The sequence below is a fragment of the Scyliorhinus torazame genome, chromosome 21 (genome assembly GCF_047496885.1).
Source record: "Scyliorhinus torazame isolate Kashiwa2021f chromosome 21, sScyTor2.1, whole genome shotgun sequence".
In the NCBI taxonomy this organism is placed as follows: Eukaryota; Metazoa; Chordata; class Chondrichthyes; order Carcharhiniformes; family Scyliorhinidae; genus Scyliorhinus; species Scyliorhinus torazame.
In genome coordinates this window covers 15,404,421-15,428,357 of record NC_092727.1, presented here as the reverse complement: position 1 = coordinate 15,428,357, position 23,937 = coordinate 15,404,421, and the positions used below count along the sequence as shown (strand labels likewise).

Below are 23,937 nucleotides of genomic sequence, written 5' to 3'. Positions count from 1 at the left end.
CTTGATGCTTTTCTCACCTTCGCCTCGGAAGGTGGCTTTGCATTTTAAAGCAGTTTGCTGTCTCATTTTTTAAAAGTCCTCAGTCTCAGTCAATTGAAAGTTTTTTGGAAGTCACATTTTACAAATTTTACACTTTTTACAATTTTAAGACACCAGGCAGAACCCTTAGGCCTCCAGTGTGACCATGGGCAATCATTGTGGACATCTTTATAACCACAGACATGGGCAATCAATTAAGGCCTATCTTATTCACAGGAGTCACACTACCCTTGAGGTAACTGAATAACAAACAGCATCGGGAAGTCTGGCCCATTTTTCTTGGATAAAGATCAAGGTCATGTGTGGTCAGTTTCCATCTTTTTGCTCCCGGAGAGTAATTCAGCCTGTGCTCGGGAACCTCGGTACTGCTCTGACATTGTGCTTTTTAAAAATTCCTCAAGTGCACTTTGGTCTAACGTGCCCCAGCTCTCTGTCGTGTTAAGCACACAGGTAACACAGACTATAACTGGATGCAGCTTTAACCGAAATATACTCCAGACCTTGAAGTTAGTTCAATCTGATTTATTAAACCAGTCACAGTTAGCAGTTCTCTGAGTTTGACTCTCTGCTAACCTAAGTGTGATTACTCTGTCTGACTGAACCAGACTAGCTCTTAGCCACGTGCTGGAGGTGTTATGTGATATATACACCCTGACTCACTCTGTAGATGTCCCCAGTGGAAAGAGGCGGAGTGTGAGTGCCTCGTGCCTTTTACAGTGGGAAACCACCCCCAAGTGTTCTGCCTGCTGATTGGTTGTCCTGTTCTCTGTGTCCATTAGCTGCCTGTCTGTATCTCATTATGTGCATGCCTGCACATCTTGACATTCTCCATTCCAGCTATTCTAAAGTTAGGCACACGATACCAACAGGCAGGACCAATTATAGGGGCGATTTATTGTGTAACTATTGTGCAATGGGACGTAGTGAATGGCCTTTTCTAGTTCCTTGTTGGAAAGTGTTTGGTCTCCACCCAAAACTTTCGTCAGATCACTGTGGTTAACATTAGTGGATCCGAGACATTATCCTGACTGCCTCACCAAAACTTGAAATTTCAGCGAACTTTAAAAAAACGTTCGCGCTTTCAAGTCTTCGACCTTTATGTTGCTCCAGACTTTTAACTTGAGTCGCCTGTCATTTGAACCCTTCATTGCAGTGAACAAAATAAAGTTCGCTGGAAATCTGAATTAGAAACAGAAAATGCTGCAAACATTGAGCAGGCAACATTTCTCCATAACGCAAACATGAACTCTACTCCGCACTCTACAGATGCTGACTCATCCACTGTACTTGCACCCATCTCTGTTGTTTCTCGTGAACAATATGCTTGAATCAATTTTGTGAGTTTTCTCTATAATCTTGGAACACTTCAACAGTCTTTGAGATTAAACCAATCTGTTTGAAACCTTGGTGTCACATTTTATCTTGAGATGAGTTTCCAACCTATTTGTGCCATCACTATAACGTCAGTAGTCACCTTTCTCAGCTCATATGCTGCTGAAACCCTCATCCAGATCTTTGTAACGTCCACTCAATTATTCCAGCACACTCCTGGCTGGTGTCTCATCCTCTATAAAGTGGTCATCGACACCGCAAACTGCCGGCTCAAAGTGGGGAGGATCTCCAAGAAGATCGCGCACATAGACACTGATATTAAGTTTCTACAAAGATGCAAGAAGGCAGACAGGATCCCAAAAGGGCTACAGATCACAAACCCACTTAAGTCAACACCGAGCAGAAACTTATAACTAAGTTCCGCACGCATGAGTACAGCCTCAACCGGGACCTTGGATTCATGTTGCATTACATTCACCCCCACCATCTGTCCTGACTTGAGACAATTCACACCACTTTAACCTGGGGGGGGTTACCCCTCTCTCCAGGGGCTCCGTCTGGACCTGTAAAGACTTAACTACCTGAAAAGACTCGCATTCAAAGTATTGTCTTGATTTTTGTCTATATATATATGTTTCTGGAACTTACCTCTTCATTCACCTAAGGAGCAGTGCTCCAAAAGCTAGTGCTTCAAATCAAACCTGTTGCACTTTAACCTGGTGTTGTAAGACTTCTTACTATCCTCTATAAACTTTGAGGTTACCCAAAACTCTGCTGTCCATGTAACTCACAGCAAGTTCCATTCTCCCATATCTTGTGCTCACCAATATAAGTTGGCTCCCATTCGAGCAACGTCTTGATTTTAAACTTCTTTTAATTACGAATTCCTTCATGGCCTTGCCCCTCCCTCTGTGACCTCCCCAGCCCCACAACACTCCAAAATACTCCTCCAGTATGGGTGGCATGGTAGCACTGTTGCTTCATAGCACCAGGGTCCCAGGTTCGATTCCCGGCTTGGGTCACTATCTGTGTGGAGTCTGCACGTTCTCCCAGTGTCTGCGTTAGTTTCCACCGGGTGCTCCGGTTTCCTCCCACAAGTCCTGAAAGCCATGCTGTTAGGTAATTTGGACATTCTGAATTCTCCCTCCGTGTACCCGAACAGGCGCCGGAATGTGGCGACTAGGGGATTTTCACAGTAACTTCATTGCCGTGTAATGTAAGCCTATTTGTGACAATAAAGATTATTATTATACTGGTCTTTTGTGCATTCCCAATTGTGATCACTCCATCACTGCGGCTGCCTGGGTGCCAAGCTCTGGAATTCTCTCCCTAAACCCCTCTGTTTTCCATCTTTAAGACACTTCTTAAAACCTACCTCCCTGCCCAAGCTTCGGTCATCAGGAATAATATCGCCGTGATGTGGTTCGGTGTTGTATTTGTTTGTAAGGCTCCTGTGAAAGCACCTCGGGACGGTACATCAAAGCCACCTTGCAGAGTATTGAACATAGATGATGTCGAGCTTTATACAACATTATTCAGCATCGCTACAAAATGCCAAGAAGAAAATTTCCTGCAGCAAACAGGTTTTATACCAAAACAAAAATGCAAAGTTTTAACCTTTCTCGTTTTAATATTACAGTACATTAAAGCATAAATTACAGTACATTTAAGCACAACACACCACTGCTGTCAGATGTCTGATAACAGCTACACATTCTTTTTTGTTTTAAATAGCATATACACTACCATTCAGCAAGTCATTCAAACAACAAGTAAACAGTACTGTATGCTTTCTTCAATCTTACATGTAACAGACAAGTGTTTGGCTACCGCACAGAGTTTTATCAAGCATTACTATACAATGTGTTTCTGGAAGCATAATCTTACACTGAGATCATACATGCCAAGTATATGGATAGTAAAATAGGAGAATGCAGGAAACATTTTCCAGAAAAAGCCTTTCGATTTATTTTTCAGTACATGTAGTGTGCCGACAGTCAACACGTTGTGGCTCCCTGTTCCAGGAACCCCTCTATAACATATCTTTTTAAAAAATGTATGAAATTTCAATATAGGGTGCGTGGGTGTGTGAGGGGGAATATAGGCAGATGCCTTTTGGAGTACAGAACTGCTTAATGAAATGACCAGAGTAGAAACATAGCCTTTACACAATATGTTTTTTTTTTTTTTAAACGGAGAATCATACATTCATCCATATATTGAGCATAGTGCGTTTTACCGCATCACCTTAACCTAGCCAGGGGCAAGCATTCCACCCGGTGCCTCGGTTACTGTTTGGCTGTGTTAGATTGAGGCGAGGTGGCAGAATCAGTCACAGGTGGGGAAACTCTAATAACTTAAACTGGAGGATTTACGGTGAGTACAAAGACAGATTTTTAGCTGCTTCAATGAAAGGCTTTGCAGTTTCCAGTGGCTGGTTTAACCTGTTAACGTGGCAGGCAAAGCAGAAATGGTATATACACTTTAAAAGTGTTTTCAGGTACATTCGATGCAGAAGGTGTGCATAGGATACAGGCATCCGCTACGTTAAATACCACTCACCCAAGTTCAACTTACACAGTCAAGAATTGATTCAATGCATATGCCAATCCCTCAGGAGGACTATAAGCCTGAGACTTCACATCTATTGGCCAGTCCGAAAAATAAATCAAAATGGGAAATAGAACTCTCTTTCATTAAATTACCCTCTCTTGTTCTTTAGTGCCCCGTAGCTGTTCAGTTGAAATACTCACAATTTATTTGTCTAAGCAAGCAAGTTGTTACATAATTTTCTCCTCAGAATTTTGGCTAAATGTCACTGCAGACCATAATTCTTTCGTATCACCTTCTCCGCTAGACCTGCCCTCAAACATTACAAGACAGCATTTTAAGTTGCACTGCATACATTTTACACGCACAAAGGAAAATCACAAGCTCACAACGACTTGAAGAGTTAAAAGATGTCCCAGTGATTCAGGCTATTGAAATCTGGTACACTGTTACTGGTCCCAAGAAACTCACAGGGCTTATATCTAACCAAAGATTTATTTATTGAAAGGGATCATTCAACAAGATTTACTCTCCTGTTTACATACAGCACTAACTTTGCATGCCAAATGGAACTCGAGTTTATGTATGCATTCACTGTGCAGCATGTGTAAACTCTTACCTTGCTTATTCCAACCACAGAATCTATATGTATTTTTTAAAATTTTTTTTTTTACTGTTCCCATCCAATCCTACTTTTTATAAATTCTGATCCACTCTGAAACACGTTGGACAAACTGGGTTTGGACTTGACTAGCTTTAGTCTTCCAGTAGAAATTCCCTTTCAACCATTCTCTGACACAGCCCAGTTTGCACTGGAACCAGTTTCCAGCGAGTCATTGCTGTGTTGAGTTCAGTCCCATGCACTCTACCTCCGTCAGCCTGTAAACATCCCCAGAGGGTATGGAACTCCACAGTGACTACCCACTGACAGGCGATGGCACAGATCTGCTAATTGCATCACCTTCATTATCGCAACTCACAAGATTAGGCCAAACAAGTCAAACTACGAACGGAAAAAGGGATTGGAAACACCAGAGAATTTTTAACAAAAGTTACAGTAATAAAAAGGCTCCTGGGCAGTGTGTGAAATCCAGGTGGCTGGGTTAACAGGTCATTTCAGCACATCATTACTGCAGGCGTTTCAGAATTCAGACAGGTATCATTTGTGCAGCATTAATGGAGTAAGCAGCCAGTGCTAATACTTGATGACGTGTACATTTCAATATGGAACGATGTAGCTAGATTTTTGTCGAGTTGCATCATTGCAGCAGCATATAGAATCCTGCAATTCACTCCGTGCAGCATATTAGGGTCAGGGATCCCCTGTCAAGTTCCAAACAGCTGTTGTTCATGTTGAAAGGACAATACACTGCGCAGGACTTAAATGTAGAATTCAAGAATTTTCCCAAAATTTAAGCAAAACGAGACGACTGGTGTGGAGCACATTTTTCTTGAAACTTCAATTGACACGAAGGTCCCTAACTTGATTGTACTGAGGCAGGGGAAGCACCAGTACTTTGGTTACTTTTCTCCTCCAACTTTGTTCTAAGAGCTGCTCTCATGTTCCCCGGGTGACCACCCCCATCGTGGTGCTTCAATCACATCGAACATGGATGTTACTGGGTTGCATTTGGCTTATCAAGGGCAAGCACTGAGCTAAACAAATGCAGTGAAGAGAGACTGGCCTAAATCATTGAGAGACAAGTCATTAAGTAGTACTGAATTAGTGTTCGTAGTTGAAGACAAACTAGTAGCTAACAGATTAATAAAAAGGTGCGGCAGAGTAAAGAGCAATACAATTGTTACTTCAGATTTCGCTGGATTCGTATTTTACTCTCCAGTGAATGAGATGATGTGGCTGCCATCATGTGTGTGGCCAACTGACCATTAAAGGCACAATTGAGGGAACAAGTAGGGAGTTCAAACAAGAGGTCAGATGTATAGCATGATAATAGTTCCCACAAAGTAAAATTTGGGTGCAGTAACAATCCTGTGTGTTAGGGCCATTGGCATGGAATAGAAAGACGCACGTTCAGCTCTCGCCTACCCATCTCTACTTAATTGCCGATCTGTGTAGGGACCCCTCTCTCTCGCTTGGCCTTCACGCACTGCCACTACTTGCTCTTTGGCTAATGCTAGAAGTGTGGTGCTGATGGTAATCTGGGAACAAGGCACCGATTTCACCTGCTTCAAATACATCGTGGAATCGAGACAAATGGCATTAAGTTACCCAAACTTGAAAAACTTTCAAAATTGCGACAAATAAAAGATAAGCTGCTCCTGACAAGTAAGTGCCTTCCAGAATATGCAAAGCCCTTGCACAGAATTTCCCTTCATTGACTTACTTCTAAGCTTCCCAAACACACTGGGTGATACTAGATTATCCAGCAGAGTGTTGTTAAACTGTGTCCCTTTCCTTGTGACACTGGTGTCACAGTGAACCTGGTCACAAGCCAGCAAAGGCTGTTCCTATTCAGCGTCCGGTGTCATGACTCAGACTCCAGGTTCCCGAGGATGCAACCCAACTGCGTCCGTTCAGCGGGAAAGTAATTACTGGAAATGATTCTCATTTCTTCGGTGTGCCGTTGAATGCTTAAATAATTGACTGCACCAAGTCGCTGTTGCAATAGTTATAGGACTCTAAAGAATAGGTGGACGTTATCAGGAATTAGTACCCTGACCTTCATTATGTGGCGGTTAAAGATATGTCATAGGAGGGGAGAGTGTGGGAAACTTTACACAAGGACTGGCAGCCCTCAACTGCAAAGCAGCAGCCACAGATCTGGTTCGGAGGTAAATAATGCTATGAAGGTACAGTCACGTCACAAAGACATCAAGACAGGTACGGTTCATTACCCCATCCACCCCGTTCTCCCAAAGAGTACAAAGTTCAGTGAAACAAAACATAGAAAAGGGCGGAAAGAGATCGAATAAAACAAGAATTAAAACAGAATGAAGACTCCCTTTGTGTTCCGTTCTAGAAGCACACTCTGTGCTGGGTTACCAACTCCAGTTGAAGAAATCATCAGTGGCAAAATAAGATTCTCTGCTCGGACATGGTGTTGGGTAACCATGGAAACAATTTGCCGCCCCAATTCGAATGTGGCGAGTTACATTAAAAATTTCAAATCCGAAACGTGAAGCCGCCCAACGTCAGAATGGAGGCAACAGGTCAACCAGATTCACCAGCGGGGGGAAACCCAAAATGGTGAAAAGACAACACGTACGACACTCTCACTACCACCAGAGGTCGCCACAGCTCCCTAATGCAGTATTTACAAGTGCTGGAGACGAACTCCCAAGTGGTGGGGAAAAATCTGTACGTGCGGCATTTTTTGTTGGAAAAGGGAATCTCTGTACTGGACAACTAGCAATACTCTCAACTCCTGTGACTGCTACATCTACGCCCGAGAGAGAGTTTGGTGTAAACAGGGATTCCCACGACTCCAAATCAGCTATAAAATCAACGGGGGACATCTTGTGTTTCGCTAATGTATGGAGCCCACTGACTAATTATCGCAGACACTCACAACTATGTTTAAATATAAATGACCTCATTGTATCCGATGGCAGTAACAGAACAATGTGTGTATCAGCTGCATGGTGCATTTCAGATGTAGCCTAATGCTTGGACTGCATTGCTTATGGAACATACAGCTTCCACTTCACAGGTAACCCTGCACTTCAAATATTGAAACAAATCAAGGTGCCTTTACCCAAGGCAGTCCAGGCAGGAGTGTTGCAGGATTCTATATGTAGCGCTGGTCAGATCCCAGTTGAAAGGGGTGGTGATGTTAAGGGTGTGAATCCAATCATGCCAGGGTGGCTTGCTTCTCCTCGGGTGTCTCCTCCAGGAGCTGGACGAGCAGATCATAGACAGGTTTGCAGACCTTGGCGTAGCCAATCTGGGTGAGGTGCAAGTAGTCGAACATGTCGTGGTGGGAGATGGTGCCATCCGAATGCACAAACTCTGCGTCAACATTCAGGAACTGCATGTTTGGGAACTTTAGGAGGGACCTCTTCAAGAGCAGGTTTACCTCCGCGTTCTTCTCTCGCAAAGGATTGGGCTTCTCACCGCGAGGCAGGAGACCCTGAGGGGAAGTATCACAAAGGAAAACACAAGATCAACCAAGATTATCCACCTTTTTTGCGAGAAATACAAGGAGTCAATGTATTTATTTTTGTTTTTGCAAATCTTAAGCTCATTGATTGAGACGTGCTCTTTTGACTGCTCACGGGTTAGATATCGAGCAAAGCTCAATCTATTCGACAATTCTACCTTGAGGAGGGAGCTGGCGGAGCGAAGGGTGAAATGATTCAGTGCTATGGGTTCATGGCTGGCAGGAGCAGGGTGAAGATGGCCCTCAGGTAATCGGTCGATTCGCCTGTTTCTCTCTCTGCTCTACATGCCATCTCAAGTCAATCAAGAAGGCAACAAAATTGATCTCAGGACTCAGCTGATGCTGTTCTGGATCCAGTGTGGCCCAGGATGGCGTTTCTTCTGCTTTTTCCTTCCTTCCCTGCGGGCAGGTGCCAGGCATCAGGTGGCATGGCTGGGTGTGCCTGGATGACTGCAGGTCCCTGCCCTCCAAAAGGCAGTACACTGGCAGTGCTGCAACATGTCACACTCTGTATCTTATTTAATTCCCTGTGCACTACAAGCAATCAGCAAACAGAGTGCACTGAAGATTAACACAATCCCAGGACTCATGTTCCATAACCATAAGGATACAAGGTACTGGTCAAAGGTGACTGATCTACCCACTTCTGGTGCAAAAACTCAATCGGAAAATTGGCCTAACCATGGTTAACAAAATAAATTAATCATAGCATTAGATCCAAACAGGAATTTGTGAGGCAAGCCTGAGGATTGGGAGCAGTTTAGAATTCAGCAAAAGAGGACAAAGATTTATTAAGAGGGGAACAATAAAGTAACAATAATAATCTTTATTAGTGTCACAAGCAGGCTTACAGTAACACTGCAATGAAGTTACTGTGAAAATCCCCTAGTCGCCACATTCCGGCGCCTGTTTGGGTACACAGAGGGAGAATTCAGAATGCTCAATTCACCTAACAAGCACGTCTTTCCGGACTTGTGGGAGGAAACCGGAGCACCCGGAGGAAACCCAAGCAGAATGTGCAGACTCCACACAGACAGTGACCCAAGTCGGGAATCGAACCCGGGACCCTGGAGCTGTGAAACAACAGTGCTACCCACTGTGCTACCAGAGTATGAGGGTAAACGTGCAAGGAACATAAAAGCAGACTATAAAAGCTTCTATAAGCATGCAAAAAGAAAAAGATTAGTGAAGATAAATGTAGGTCCCTTACAGTCATAAATGTTAGAATATATAATAGAGAGTAAGGAAATGGCAGAGCAATTAAGCATCTACTTTCGTTCTGTCTTCACGAAGGAAGGTACAAACAATTTTAGAAATGCTGAAGAATCAGTGAGAAGGAGGAATTGAGCAAATTAGTATTACTAAAAATAATGTTGGAGAAACTAATGGGACTGAGAGCTGATTAAATCCCCTGGACCAGATAATCTACATTCTAGGGTAATAAAGGAGGTGGGCATGGAACTAGTAGATTGGTTATCACCTTCCATAGAATAGATTCTCTACAGTGCAGAAGGAAGCCATTCAGCCCATCTAGACTGCACCAACTCTCAGAAAGAACACTCTACCCAAGTTCACTTTCCCCGCCCTATCTCCATGCATTGATCATGGCCAATCCACCTAACTTGGATATCTTTGGAACATGGGAGGAAATAGGAGCACCCAGAGGAAACCCACGCAGACACGGGAGAACATGCGAACTCCACAGAAACACTCACCCAAGGTTGGAATCAAACCCGGATTCCTGCCGCTGTGAGGCAGAAGTGCTAACCACTGTGCCAGCCTGCCGCCCTAAAATTTAAAAATTCTGAAACAGTCCTGGCAGATTGGAAGTTGGCAAATGTAACCCCACTATTTAAAAAAAGGAAGGAAGGGAAAAACAGGGAATTACAGACCGGTTAGTTTAACATTGGTAGAAGGGAAAATGCCAGGGTCTGTTATAAAGGATGCGATAACAGGACACTTAGGAAATATCAATGGGACTAGACAAAGTCAACATGGATTTATGAAAGGAAAATCATGTTTACAAAACCTACTGGAGTTTTTTGAGGACGTAACTAGCAGAATAGATGAGGGAGAACCAGCGGATGTGGTGTATTTGGATTTTCTGAACATTTTTGAAAGTCCCACATAAGAGGTCAGTGTGCAAAATTAAAGCAGATAGGATTGGGGGTAATATTGCGGCATGGATTGAGGATTACTTAGCAGACAGCAAACAGTAGGAATAAATGGGTCTTTTTCGGAACGGCAAGCAGTGACCGCAGAGATCAGTGCACGGGGCTCCAGCTATTCACAATGTATATCAATTATTTGGATGAGGGAACCAAATGTAATATTTCGAAGTTTGCTAACAACAGGAAACTTGGTGGAGGTGAGTGGTGAGGATGTAACAAGGCTTCAAGCTGATTTTGACAAGTTGAATGAGTGGGAAAATACATGGCAGATGCAGTACACCGTGGATAACTGGGAAGTTATCCACTTCAGTCGAACAAAACAGAATGGCAGAGTATTATTTCAATGGTGATAGATTGGAAAATGTCGATGTACAGAGAGACCTGGGTGTCCTTGTACACCAGTCACTGAAGGCAAGCATGCAGGTGCAGCAAACAGTTAGGAAGGCAAATGGGACGTTGGCCTCCATTCCAAGAGGATTTGAGCCAGGATGTCTTACTGCAGCTGTACAGGGCCTTGGTTAGACACACCTGGAGTACTGTGTGCAGTTTTTGCCTCTTTACCCAGGAAAGGGTACACTTACCATCGCGGAAGCGCGGCGAAGATTCACCAGGCTGACCCCTGGGATGGCGGGATTGTCGTCCAAGGAGAGATTGGGTCGCCGAGGCCTGTATCCATTGGAATTTAGAAGAATGAGAGGGGAGCTCATTGAAATATATAAAGTTCTAATTAGGGCTGGACAGACTGGATGTAGGGATGGTGTTTTCTCTGGCAGGGAGAGGGTGGGGGGCCATGAGTTTCAGCCATGATCAGATTAGATGGCGAAGCAGACTCGAAGGCCGAATGACCTACCCTCTGCTATTATTGTCCATGTTTCCATGACATCAGCAGTTACTTTTAGCTCTTGTGCTTTTTCCAAATAATCCAGAAACTCATTTTACGAGGAAATACTTTTGTTACAAATTCAAGCCTGGCCATTCTGGTGATTGGTGAATGAGCAATTATTTTACCATCCTGTGGAGCAAGCCACTGACGGACCAAGTCGTTGTCCCATCAGCTTTTGGGGCAGGACGGTCATACAGCAAACAAATGCGTTATTATTCCACCCGCACAGAAAGGATACCAAAGACAAGAGGAATTGATGTACAGAAACAAAATAGGCAATCCACTCTTACCAAAACCACCACTTTGGCCTGAGGTTGCTGAACGTTAATAAGCTGTACGATAGCCTCGATCCCGCCAACTACTTCCTCGGCTGTGTGTTCGTGATTGTTGGTCCCCACCCAGAGGACAATTACCTACAAACAGTTTGCATTTTTTTTATTTTTTAAAAACGCCTTTTATTCAAACTTAGTAGGTTACAGCAAATAAACACCCCGGGAAACATTCTTCCCAACAATCAACTATACGATTTGTACAGATTTTTCTCCTTTTTCACCCCCCCCTCCCCATCAGCCACCCTACCTCCCCCTGCGACGAACAGCTCCTCAAACAGGGTCACAAACATCCCCCACCTTTTCTCAAACTCCCCTACTGAGCCCCTTAACTCATACTTTATCTTCTCTAATCGCAGGAAGTCGTACAGATCACCCAACCAAGCTGCTACCTCCGGTGGCGATGCCGACCGCCACTCCAGCAAAACTCGTCGCCGTGCAATCAGCGAGGCGAAGGCCAAGACATCGACCTTCCTCCTCTCCGTGAGCTCCGGCTTCTCTGAAACCCCAAATATCGCCACCAAAGGGTCCGGGTCCACTCCCTCCTCCACTATCCTGGCTAAGACCGCGAACACTCCCGCCCAGAATCTTCCACAACCCCAAAACATGTGCGCATGATTCGCTGGCCCCCGCCCACACCTCTCGCACTCATCTGCTACCCCCTGAAAGAACCCACTCATTCTCGCCCGAGTCATATGCACCCTGTGCACCACCTTAAACTGTATCAGGCTCATCCTTACACAAGAGGAGGCCCCGTTTACCCTTCGCAGTGCCTCACTCCATACTCCCCAATTGATCTCAATTCCCAACTCCGCTTCCCGTTTCTCCATGATCTTCAGCACCCTGCTCCCCCAGCCACTTACATATATCCCCAATTCTTCCCTCCCCTTCCACATCCGGATGCAGCAGTCACTCCAGCTGGGTGTATCCCGGCAATCTAGGGAACCCCTTCCAGACCTTTCATGCAAAGTCCCTAACCTGTAGATACCTGAACTCACTACCCCTCGGCAGCTCTACCCTCTCCCTTAGCTCCTCCAGACTGGCGAACCCTTCCTCCTAATACAAATCCCTCACCTTGACCAGCCCCACCTCCCTCCACCTCCTGTATACACTATCCACTCCCCCCGGCTCAAACACATGATTCTCGCATGGCGGCGACATCCCTTCCACCCTAAAATGCCTCCTCAGCTGATTCCATATCTTCACCGTGGACTGCACCACTGGGCTCCCTGAATACTTACTCGGAGCCATTGGCAACACTGCCGTCACCATAGCCCTCAAACTAGACCCTTACAAGATTCCTCCTCCATCCTAATCCAATCTACCCCTTCTCCTTCCCACCACTGCCGCATCTTGTCCACATTTGCCGCCCAATAATAATGATGCGGAGATGTCGGCGTTGGACTGGGGTGAGCACTGTAAGAAGTCTTACAACACCAGGTTAAAGTCCAACAGGTTTGTTTCGAATCACTAGCTTTCGGAGCACTGCTCCTTCCTCAGGTGAATTCACCTGAGGAAGGAGCAGTGCTCTGAAAGCTAGTGATTTGAAACAAACCTGTTGGACATTAACCTAGTGTTGTAAGACTTCTTACAATAATAATGAAGCATGTTTGACAACGCCAACCTCCCTGCTGCCTCTTCCTCTGTAGCAGGGTCCTCCCCACCCTCAGCACCTTCCCTGCCCATACAAAGTCAGAGATGATTGTGTCCACTTTCCGAAAAAAGGTCTTTGGTGTAAAGATCGGGAGAGCCTGAAAGATAAACAAGAACCTCGGCAGAATATTCATTTTCACCACTTCGACCCTCCCCGCCAATGTCAAGTGCAGTGTATCCCACCTCTTAAGATCCTCCCCGGCCTCCTCCACCAGCTTCGTTAAGTTCCACTGATGGAGCCCCGTCCATTCCCTTGCTACCTGAATCCCCAAGTACCTAAACCTATCCCTCGCTACCCTGTAAATGGCATCCCCTCTAAATTAGCCTGCTGTGCCAGCTCAATCACCGGGAATACCTCGCTTTTCCCTACATTCAGCTTGTATCCCGAGAACCCTCCGAATCTCCCCATCAGGCCCATAATCCTTCCCATACTCTCCAACGGATCCGAAACATACAGCAAGAGGTCATCGTCATAGAGCGACACCCGGTGCTCCCTCTGTCCCCTCATTATCCCCTGCCACTCTGCCGACCCCCTGAGAGCCATCGCCAATGGCTCTATGGCCAGCGCAAACAGCAGCGGCGACAGCGGGCACCCCTGCCTCGTACCCCTGTGTAAGTCAAAGCTTCGTGAGCTCATATCATTCGTCCTCACCCTCGCTCGTGGTGCCACATACAGCAACCGCACCCATGCCACAAATCTCGGCCCAAACCCAAACCTTCCCAAAACTTCGAACAAGTACCACCACTCCACCCGATCAAATGCTTTCTCCGCGTCCATGGACACCACCACCTCCAGTACCAGAGCTCTCGACGGACTCATCACCACATTCAACAGCCGTCTTATATTACTCGTGAGCTGCCTGCCCTTCATGAAGCCTGTTTGATCTTCTGCAACCCCACCCCCGGGACACAATCGTCCATCCTCCCCGCCAACAACTTAGCCAATACTTTCACATCTGTGTTCAATAGTGATATGGGTCCATACGACCCACATTCCACCGGACCCTTCCATTTTTTTGGGATTAGTGTGATAACTGCCTGCTTCATCGTCTTCGGCAACTCCCCCTTCTCCAGGGCTTCATTAAACGCCCCCAACAGATGTGGTGCCAGGTCCGCCGCAAATTCCTTGTAAAATTCTGCCGGGTACCCATCCGGCCCAGGGGCCTTCCCCGACTTCATACCCCTGATACTATCCAGCACCTTCCTCAGCCCCAGGGGCTCCTGCAACGCCTGCCTCTTAGCTTCCTCCACCTGGGGAAATTCCAGCTCGTCCAGAAACCACCCTATGTCCCCCTCCTCTCCTCCTGGGTCTGCCTCATAAAGTCGCTGGTAATACTCTCTAAATGCCTCATTAATCTTCCCTGGCTCTGACACCACATCCCCAGCCCCAGTCTGGATCTTCAATATTTCCCTGGACGCAGCCTGCCTCCGCAGTTGGTGCGCCAGCATGCGGCTCGCCTTCTCCCCATACTCGTATTGCACCCCTCTTGCCCTACGCAGTTGCCCTACCGCCCTCCCCGTTGTCAGTCTGTCAAATTGTCCCTGCAACTTTTTCCTCCTCGCCAATCCCTCCACGGTGGGCACCCTCGAGTATTCCCTGTCCACCTCCACTATCTCGCTCACTAGACGGTCATGTTCCGCCCTCCTTTCCTTATTCGCACATACTGTAAATGAGACAATTTCTCCCTGGACCACTGCCTTCAGTGCTTCCCAAAGAATGCCTGCCGACACCTCCCCATTCCGATTGAACTCCACATAATCCCTAATCGCCAACCGCACCTTATCACAAAAACCTCCATCCGCCAACAACCCCGAGTCAAACCTCCACCCTGGTCTCTGCTCTTGTCCCGTTCTGAACTGAATATCCAGCCAGTGGGGTGCATGGTCCGCGATAACTATCCCCGCATACTCTGCCCCCTCCACCCCAACCAAAATCTCCCGACTCAGTACAAAGTAATCAATCCTCGAATACACCTTATAGACATGTGAAAAGAAGGAATACTCCCTTCCCCCTGGGTTCTGAAAACGCCATGGATCCACCATACCCATCCTCTCCATAAACCCCCCAGCTCCTTTGCCATTCGTACCCTACCCATCGACCTGGGGCTCGATCTATCCACCCTCGGCTCCAGGACACAGTTAATATCTCCTCCCATGATCAACTGGTACGTGGCCAAATCCGGGATTGCTGCCCGCAACCCCCTCATAAAACCCACATCATCCCAATTTGGGGCATACACATTTACCAACACTACCTGTGCCCCCTCCAATAACCCACTCACAATCACATATCTCCCACCTGGATCCCTCACCTCCTTCGCACTCACGAATCCCATTTCTTTGCTCATTAAAATCGCCACACCCCTCGATTTCAAATCAAACCCCGAGTGAAAAATCTGCCCGACCCACCCCTTCCTTAACCTAACCTGGTCCTTCACACGGAGGTGTGTCTCCTGCAAAAAGCCAACCCCCGCTTTCAAGCTCCTGAGGTGCATAAACACCCGCGAACTTTTAACCGGCCCATTCAGTCCCCGGACGTTCCACGTTACCAACCTTATCGGAGGCATGCGCCTCCAATCCCCTCGACCATCCGTCATCTTCCCCACTTATCTACTGCCCCTTTAATTCCACTCTGTACCTAGCCCATCCCAGATGGCCCCTTTCTTCGCCCATGACCACGTCATCTAAACAGTTTGCATTTTTACTCGATCCTAGCATTTACCTTTGTCTTAATTATATAAGTAAACGCACTAACCAAAACGTTAAACTTCACAGCTATTAATTATTTCAATCCAATTGCAGATGTGCAGCTTCAATAATCTAATTTTTATGGATAAATACATCTCAAAAGGGGACACAAACTCTTCAGTACAAGTCCATGCCTACGCGGGTGGTTTTGAATTGGCGGTAAGCATTTCTCTGCTGTTACCTTGGGTTTGATGTTTTCCAGTTCTCCATTCTCCAGCCTCCATAGCACATGTCTTGTGGTATCTCCTCCAATCCCAAAGTTAAGTGCATGCAGCGGGGAGAACAGGTCCCTCCAGATCTACCCAAACAGAATCATACTCGGTTATCCTGCTAGCTTTTTGACCAAGCTAAACTGACATCAGAAGACACAAGATCACTCCAGTGCAGGATTAAGCCTGTGCGGAGTCTGCACATCCTCCCCGTGTGTGCGTGGGTTTCCTCTGGGTGCTCCGGTTTCCTTCCACAGTCCAAAGATGTGCAGGTTAGGTGGGCTGGCCATGGTAAATTGCCCTTAGTGTCCAAAATTGCCCTTAGTGTTGGGTGGGGTTACTGGGTTATGGGGATGGGGTGGAGGTGTTGACCTTGGGTAGGGTGCTCTTTCCAAGAGCCGGTGCAGACTCGATGGGCCGAATGGCCTCCTTCTGCACTGTAAATTCTATGATAATTATCTATGATAATTGATATGGCGTTCTTCGAAATAATTGGGGGTGTTAAAACAAATTTTTAAAGAAGTGTTCAGTGTTAAAATTATACCAGTAACCATCATTAGCATCTCCTTTATTTATTAAGAGGCAAGTAAGTTGTCCCCAAAATAAGGAGTCTCCCATTTAAGAGTTTGCACTTTCTCCCCGTGTCTGCGTGGGTTTCCTCCGGGTACTCCGGTTTCCTCCCACAGTCCAAAGATTAGATGGATTGGCCATGCTAAATTTCCCTTAAGTGTCCAAAAAAGGATAGATGGGGATACGGGGATAGGGTGGAGGTGTGGGCTTAAGTAGGGAGCTCTTTCCAAGGGCCGGTGCAGGCTCAATGGGCCGAATTGCCTCCTTCTGCGCTGTAAATTCTATGATTTAAAGACAGAGATGAGGATGAATTTCTTCTCTCAGAGGGTCATGAGGGTTGGAATTCTCTTCTCAAGAAAGTAGTGGAGGCTGAGTCATTAAATATATTCAAGGCCGAGTTAGACGCATTTTTGATTGAGAGAAGGAGCCAGGCATACTTCTATGAACCATAGAATTTACAGTGCAGAAGGAGGCCATTCGGCCCATCGAGTCTGCACCGGCTCTTGGAAAGAGCACCCCACCCAAGCCCACACCTCCACCCATCCCCAGAACCCAGGAACCCCACCCCATTGGACACCAAGGGCAATTTAGCATGGCCAATCCACCTAACCTGCACATCTTTGGACCGTGGGAGGAAACCCACGCAGACACGGGGAGAACATGCAGACTCCGCACAGACAGTGACCCAGCGGGGAATTGAACCTGGGACCCTGGAGCTGTGAAGCAACAGTGCTACTCACTGTGCTACCCACTATAAAGTGAGCTAAGAGGGCATTTAAAGGAATTGAACCTGGGATCCTGAAGCTGTGAGGCAGCAGTGCTAACCACTGTGCCTCCCTGTTATGCTTTAACATTAATGTTACATATACACGCAAATAAGAAGATTGGAGCTAGTTCAGGAGGGGAAAATATACAAATGCCCTGTGCCCCATCATTCTTCAATATCTGAAGGGGGGGGGGGGGCTTAATGCTCGGAGAAAGGACACACTTTTGTTTGTACCTGACATCCACAGTGAATACGTCCTGTTCAGGTGCATCGTCCAATAACATGACATTCTGAAGTCTTAACTCCAAGGTCAGAACAAGATCTGAAACCATGTGGCACTTTATTTCCCAGAGTTAATCTATCAACCCAGTGCAAAACAATTGGCAGCTTTTAATAGCGTGGCAGAAAATAGTTTAAGAATGCCCAAACTCAAGGCACTCGGAACTGTTAAAGAAATTAGACTTTCATGTGATTAATTGTGGTTGGATTTTTAGTTCAGGAATTAAAGAACAGGGTTCTAACCCCAAGTCACTCACTCCAACAACATGCCTGTGAGACAAATGGACAGCACGAGGGACAGAGAAGTGGATAGAATGAACAGTGACAATAGTTGCAGCATTGCTGAGAAAGGAGGCACGCTGTCAAAACCTTTCATCTTACGCCCATCAGGACAATCACACAAATGCCACATTTCAAAGGGAACAACCATTTATATTGCACATGGAAAGGGTGTCGATGGGTTGCTACGGCTGCTGTTGCCAGAGTCCACTTGCCACCTTTTTCTCTTCCAGTATAAATTGTTGTTCCTTTTGAGATTTGGTATTCTTGGGATTCTGTCCTGATGGGTGCAGGACGAAAAGCTTTGACAGCCTGTTCCTTGCAATACTCAATGCAACATCCGAGTTCCGTACCATCAAATGACTACTTGAACACTAGTTTTGAACAGCAAACCCCCCCCCCAGAGAATGCTGGAAAATCTCAGCAGGTCTGACAGCATCTGTGCAGACAGAACAGAGCTAATATTCCCGAGTCTTGATGACTCAACCATCAAAGTTTTGAACAGCCTGTGGAATTCAGGTCGTGATGGCCACTGTGTGCAGTAAGACTTGTACAAGGACTGGCAATAAACTCTATTCATTAGTCCAGCATATACTTGACCAGGATGTAATGGAAAGTTGTAGTTACGGGTGTGTATCAATAAATGGTTACGTTACTGGATCGGTAATTCAGAAGGCTTGACTAATAATGCAGGAGGATTCAATTGCAATCCCCCAACATGGCAATTTGAGAATTTGCATTGTTTAAAAACAAAAAATTCTGGAAATAAAGGAGTTTTATTTTCCAGTTACTAGAGTGCCCATGAAGCTGTAGAATTGGTATAATTGCCAGGGCAGCACAGTGGCATTGTAGTTAGCACTGCTGCCTCACAGCGCCAGGGACCCGGGTTTGATTCCTACCTCTGGTGACTGTGTGGAGTTTGCACCCCCCCACGGGTTTCCTCCAGGTTCCTCCCACAGACCAAAGATATGCAGGTTAGGTGGATTGGCCATGCTAAATTGCCCCTTAGGGTGAAGATACAAGATGGGGGATTGGGCCTAGGTAGGGTGGTCTTTCAGAGGGTCGGTGCAGACCCCATGAGCCGAATGGCCTCCTTCTGTACTGTCGGGATTCTCGGAGTCTACGAAAAACCCTACTGGGTCACCAATGTCCTTCGGGGAACATTCTGCCATCTATACACAGGAGTGACCCCCCGATCCCAGAACAATGTGGGTGGTTCTTAACTGCCCCGTGGAGTGGCATGGCAAGTCACTCAATTGCCACGTCCCAATAATGAAACGAAAGATAGCGGCATCGCAGACATTTAACAGGTAGAGGATAATCAGGAGCTCACCCACCTCATACTGCTGCAGAAGTTGCACCATGGAGTCTCCGACAAAGAGGACGTCCGGCTCTTTGTCCTTGCAGTCCAGGACAAATCGGCTGTGCTGCAAGAGCAAAAATCTCATTGAAGCCCGCACCATTCTACTCAATACAGCATCGACACACTTTCAGGTAAAGGCACGGGGTACGGTGGGGCCGCCGCCTGCATTTATTTCCTCAAAAATCGACAAGTCAGCAAAAGGACATCTTGGGCCAAGTCAAATTAACTGCAGACATAGGTTGAAACAAAAGACGTCCCTTCCTCCTGTCAGATCTCGCCCTCCCTATTGCAGCCTCTTGCTGCCCCCGAGACCATTCCAATGTTCTAACTTTGATCAGCGTTTTTAGGATAGACAATGGGTGGTGAGATAAATGGCTATAGCAAAATACAATGCATTAGGGCGAGAACAGAGAAGGAATAATTGGTGGGGCGGATAAATACAGATGTTACATGCAGGCTAAATATATACTCCGACATGACAGAGTTGATGCAAATCGGAGGGGTATTATTTTGCACTGTTAGAGCCTATAGTTTTCAGAATAGCTTCTCAAACTCCTACAACACTACCTCCTCACAAACCTGTATTATAATTGACATCAAAAGGAAGCTTTATACCACATTTATAGCATGAATCAAGGCAAGGCCCATCCATTTCTCCTTGAACCCTCTGTGATCAAAGGCGAAAGTAGAATGTGACTTCCTGCGATAACCACTGCAGGTGGGTTACACATCATATCCGAAATGGCGTAGGTGGTGCTGTGTCACTATAGGAGGATGCTATAGTTTTGCGGGCGCGCGCACACACACACACACACACACACACACACACACACACACGCCTGGGCTGAGTCATAAACTCAGAACTGCAGCAGAAATTCATTTCTACCTCCGGAATGACCCCAATTCAGAAAGAAATTGGATGTATACAGCACCGTTCACATCCTCAGGATGTTCCAAAGTGTTTAACAGACGTTAAAGCTCAACCGGCTGCACCTACACCGTTGGCTTTTCATGATAAATATATAAATTACTTTATCTTAAACATTCCCACATCAAATAATGGGCTGTGTGGATGGTTAAAGTTTGATCTGTCTTGTTGGGACCTTGTTAGGGGGGGGGGGTGGTTGAATTTAGTTCTGCTTTTTGGGTGACTATTTTTCTAAAGTGATTGTTTCTTCACTGTTTTGTTTTCTGTAGTTTGTTTACTGGGGAATGTGATGCTTTTAAAATGTTTATTCATGTGGGGGGAGAGAGGAGAGTACAATAGGGGAGAGAGACTGCTTGGTGCCAGGTGCGGGAGCTATTGAGTCAGCATGGGTCAGCTGACTCTTGGAAGCGTAGTGGGGGGTGGACAGGTGTTAAGCTGGAGCTTGACTTGGGGGATTGTTTTTTTAGTGTTGGGGGGGGGGGGAGCTGCTTTGCTGACAGGGGAGGAACTGTTACTAGGGGACAAATGGGAGGTCGGGAACGACGACAGCCCGAGTGGGGACTCGAGTAAGCGGAGGGTGCGAGCTCGGGGCTTGGAAGCCCCCATCCAGGCTGATCAATGGAACATGAGAGGACTGAATGGGCCGGTCAAGAGGGCTCGCGTGTTCGCACATTTGAGGGAACTGAAGGCTGACATGGCAATGCTACAAGAGACACACCTAAAGGTTACAGACCAAACGAGATTGAGGAAGGGCTGGGTTAGCCAAGTGTTCCACTCAGGACTGGACTCAAAGATCCGGGTGGTAGCGATCTCGATCAGCAAACGAGTGGCATTCGAGGCAGTGAGAATTGTGTCCGACAAGGGGGGTAGGTACATAATGGTGAGTGGGAAGCTGGAGAGGGTGCGAGTGGTACTTGTGAATATATATGCTCCGAATTAGGACGACGTGGAATTTATGAGGCGGGTGTTAGGTAAGATCCCAGACTTAAGAGTCACATAACCTGATCATGGGAGGGGACTTCAACACAGTCATTGATCTGGAATTGGGCCGGTCAAAATCCAGGACAGGGAGGAGGCCGGCTGGGGCAAAGCCATGAGGTACAGGTCTCTGGCACAGAGTCTGTCCCTGTTGCTCAGAAGGGAAGGGGGGCGAGGAGTAGAGCATTAGTCATTGGAGACTCCATAGTTAGGGGGATAGATAGGAGATTCTGTGGGAACGAGAGAGACTCGCGGTTGCTGTGTTGCCTCCCAGGTGCCAGGGTCTGTGATGTCTCGGATCGTGTTTTCGGGATCCTTAAGGGGGAGGGGGAGCAGCCCCAAGTCGTGGTCCACATAGGTACCAACGACATAGGTAGGGATAAGGATGTAAGGCAGGAATTCAGGGAGCTAGGGTGGAAACTTAGATCTAGGACAAACAGCGTTATTATCTCTGGGTTGTCACCCGTGCCACGTGCTAGCGAGACAAGGAATAGGGAGAGAGAGGAGTTGAACACGTGGCTACAGGGATGGTGCTGCAGTCGGGCAAGGCCCCGGGGCCTGACGGCTACCCGGTGGAATTGTACAAGAAGTTTTCAGAGATATTGAGCCCACTGCTGGAGAGGACATTTAACGAAGCAAGAGAGAAGGGAGTCCTCCCCCCAACAATGTCGCAGGCCTCGATTTCATTGATCTAGAAATGGGAGAAGGATCCGGAGCAATGCGGGTCATACAGGCCAATTTCTCTACGGAATGTGGATGCCAAACTGCTGGCTAAGATACTGGCCACAAGGATAGAGGACTGTGTCCCACGGGGTGATAGGGGAAGACCAGATGGTATTTGTAAAGGGCAGGCAACTCGAGGCCAATGTTCGAAGGCTTCTAAATGTTATTATGATGCCCTGAGAAGGAGAGGAGGCGGAGGTGGTGGTAGCAATGGATGCGGAGAAGGCTTTTGATTGGGTGGAGTGGAATTACCTGTGGGAGGCGCTGGGAAGGTTTGGGTTTGGTGAAGCCTTTATTGACTGGGTGCGGTTGCTCTATCAGGCACCAGTAGCGAGTGTGAGTACGAACCGGCTGAGGTTGGGGTATTTTGAACTACACCGAGGGACAAGGCAAGGGTGCCCCCTCTCCCCGTTACTGTTTGCTCTGGCCATCGAGCCATTGGCCATGGCTTTAAGAGCCTCTAGGAACTGGAAAGGGCTGGTTTGGGGGGGGTGGAGCACCGGGTCTCACTCTACGCAGATGACCTGCTCTTGTACATTTCGGACCTGTTGGAGGGGATGGGGGAAGTAATGTGAATCTTGGAGGAATTTGGCAATTTTTCGGGATATAAATTGAACATGGGGAAAAGCGAGATGTTTGCGATCCAGGCAAGAGGACAGGAGAAGAGACTGGGAGAACTGCCGCTTAGAATGGTAGGGAAGAGCTTTCGATATCTGGGAATCCAGGTGGCCCGGAAATGGGAGGTACTACACAAGTTAAACCTATCCTGGTTGGTAGAACAAATGGAAGGGGACTTTAAGAGATGGGACATGCTCCCGCTGTCACTGGCGGGGAGGGTACAGACCGTGAAAATGACGGTCCTCCCCAGATTTCTGTTTGTCTTTCAGTGCCTCCCCATCTTCATCCCCAAGGCCTTTTTCAAGCGGGTGAATAACATTATTTTGGGCTTTGTGTGGGCGGGTAAAACCCCGCGAGTGAAGAAAGTGTTGCTGGAGCACAGTCGGGGGGAGGGTGGGTTGGCCCTGCCGAACTTCTGCAATTACTACTGGGCGGCTAATATAGCCATGATCAGGAAGTAGGTAGTGGGGGAGGGGGGAGGCATGGAAGCGGATGGAGGCGGCGTCATGTAAAGACACCAGTCTGGGAGCATTGGTAACGGCACCTCTGCCGTTCTCGCCGGCCCGATACGCCACAAGTCCGGTGGTAGTGGCGGCTCTGAGGATCTGGGGGCAGTGGAGGAGATATAAGAGAGTGGAGGAAGCATCGATTTGGACCCCGATTTATAACAACCACAGGTTTGTACCGGGTAGGCTAGATGGCGGGTTGCGGAGTTGACAGAGGGCAGGAATTGGAAGGATGGGGGATCTATTTATAGATGGGAACTTTCCCAGCTTGAAAGCTTTGGAGAATAAATTTAAATTGCCAGCAGGGAATGGTTTTAGGTATTTGCAGGTGTGCGATTTCCTGAGAAAACAGGTGCCGGCCTTTCCGCTGCTGCCGCCACGGGGGATACAGATAGAGTAGTCTCCAGTACCTGGGTGGGAGAGGAGAAGGTATCGGATATTTACCAGGAGCTTTCGGAGGTGGAGGAATCTCCGGTGAAGGAGCTTAAGGGCAAGTGGGAGGATGAGCTAGGAGGAGAGATAGAGGCGGGTCTATGGGCGGATGCCCTAAGCAGGGTTAATACCTCCTCATCGTGTGCCAGGTTTAGCCAGATACAATTTAAGGTAGTCCACCGGGCACACATGACAGTGGCTAGGATGAGCAAGTTTTTCGGGGTAGAGGATAGGTGTGCGGGAACCCCAGCAAATCATGTCCACATATTTTGGGCATGCCCGAAGCTTAGAGGGTTTTGGCAAGGTTTCGCTAAGGCAATGTCCACGGTGCTAAAAACACGGGTGGTGCCGAGTCCGGAGGTAGTGATCGGAATGTCTGAAGAGCCAGGAGTTCAGGGCACGAAAGAGGCCGATGTCTTGGCCTTTGCCTCCCTGGTAGCCCGGAGACGGATCTTATTAA

At 47.2% G+C, this 23,937-nt stretch overlaps 1 protein-coding gene across 2 annotated transcripts in view; it reads right to left on the bottom strand.

The window, feature by feature from the left end:
• Positions 1-2,981: 2,981 nt before the first annotated feature.
• LOC140398188 (platelet-activating factor acetylhydrolase IB subunit alpha2-like) overlaps positions 2,982-23,937 on the bottom strand; it is a 36,752-nt gene continuing 15,796 nt past the window's right edge. For both annotated transcript variants that reach the window (XM_072486541.1, XM_072486540.1), the window contains 4 exons: positions 19,267-19,356; positions 16,008-16,124; positions 11,387-11,509; positions 2,982-8,012 (listed from right to left, as the gene is read on the bottom strand). In XM_072486541.1, coding sequence (XP_072342642.1) covers positions 7,734-8,012; positions 11,387-11,509; positions 16,008-16,124; positions 19,267-19,356 — 609 coding nt within the window. In that variant the 3' untranslated portion in view covers positions 2,982-7,733. The remainder of the gene's footprint in view (positions 8,013-11,386; positions 11,510-16,007; positions 16,125-19,266; positions 19,357-23,937) is intronic.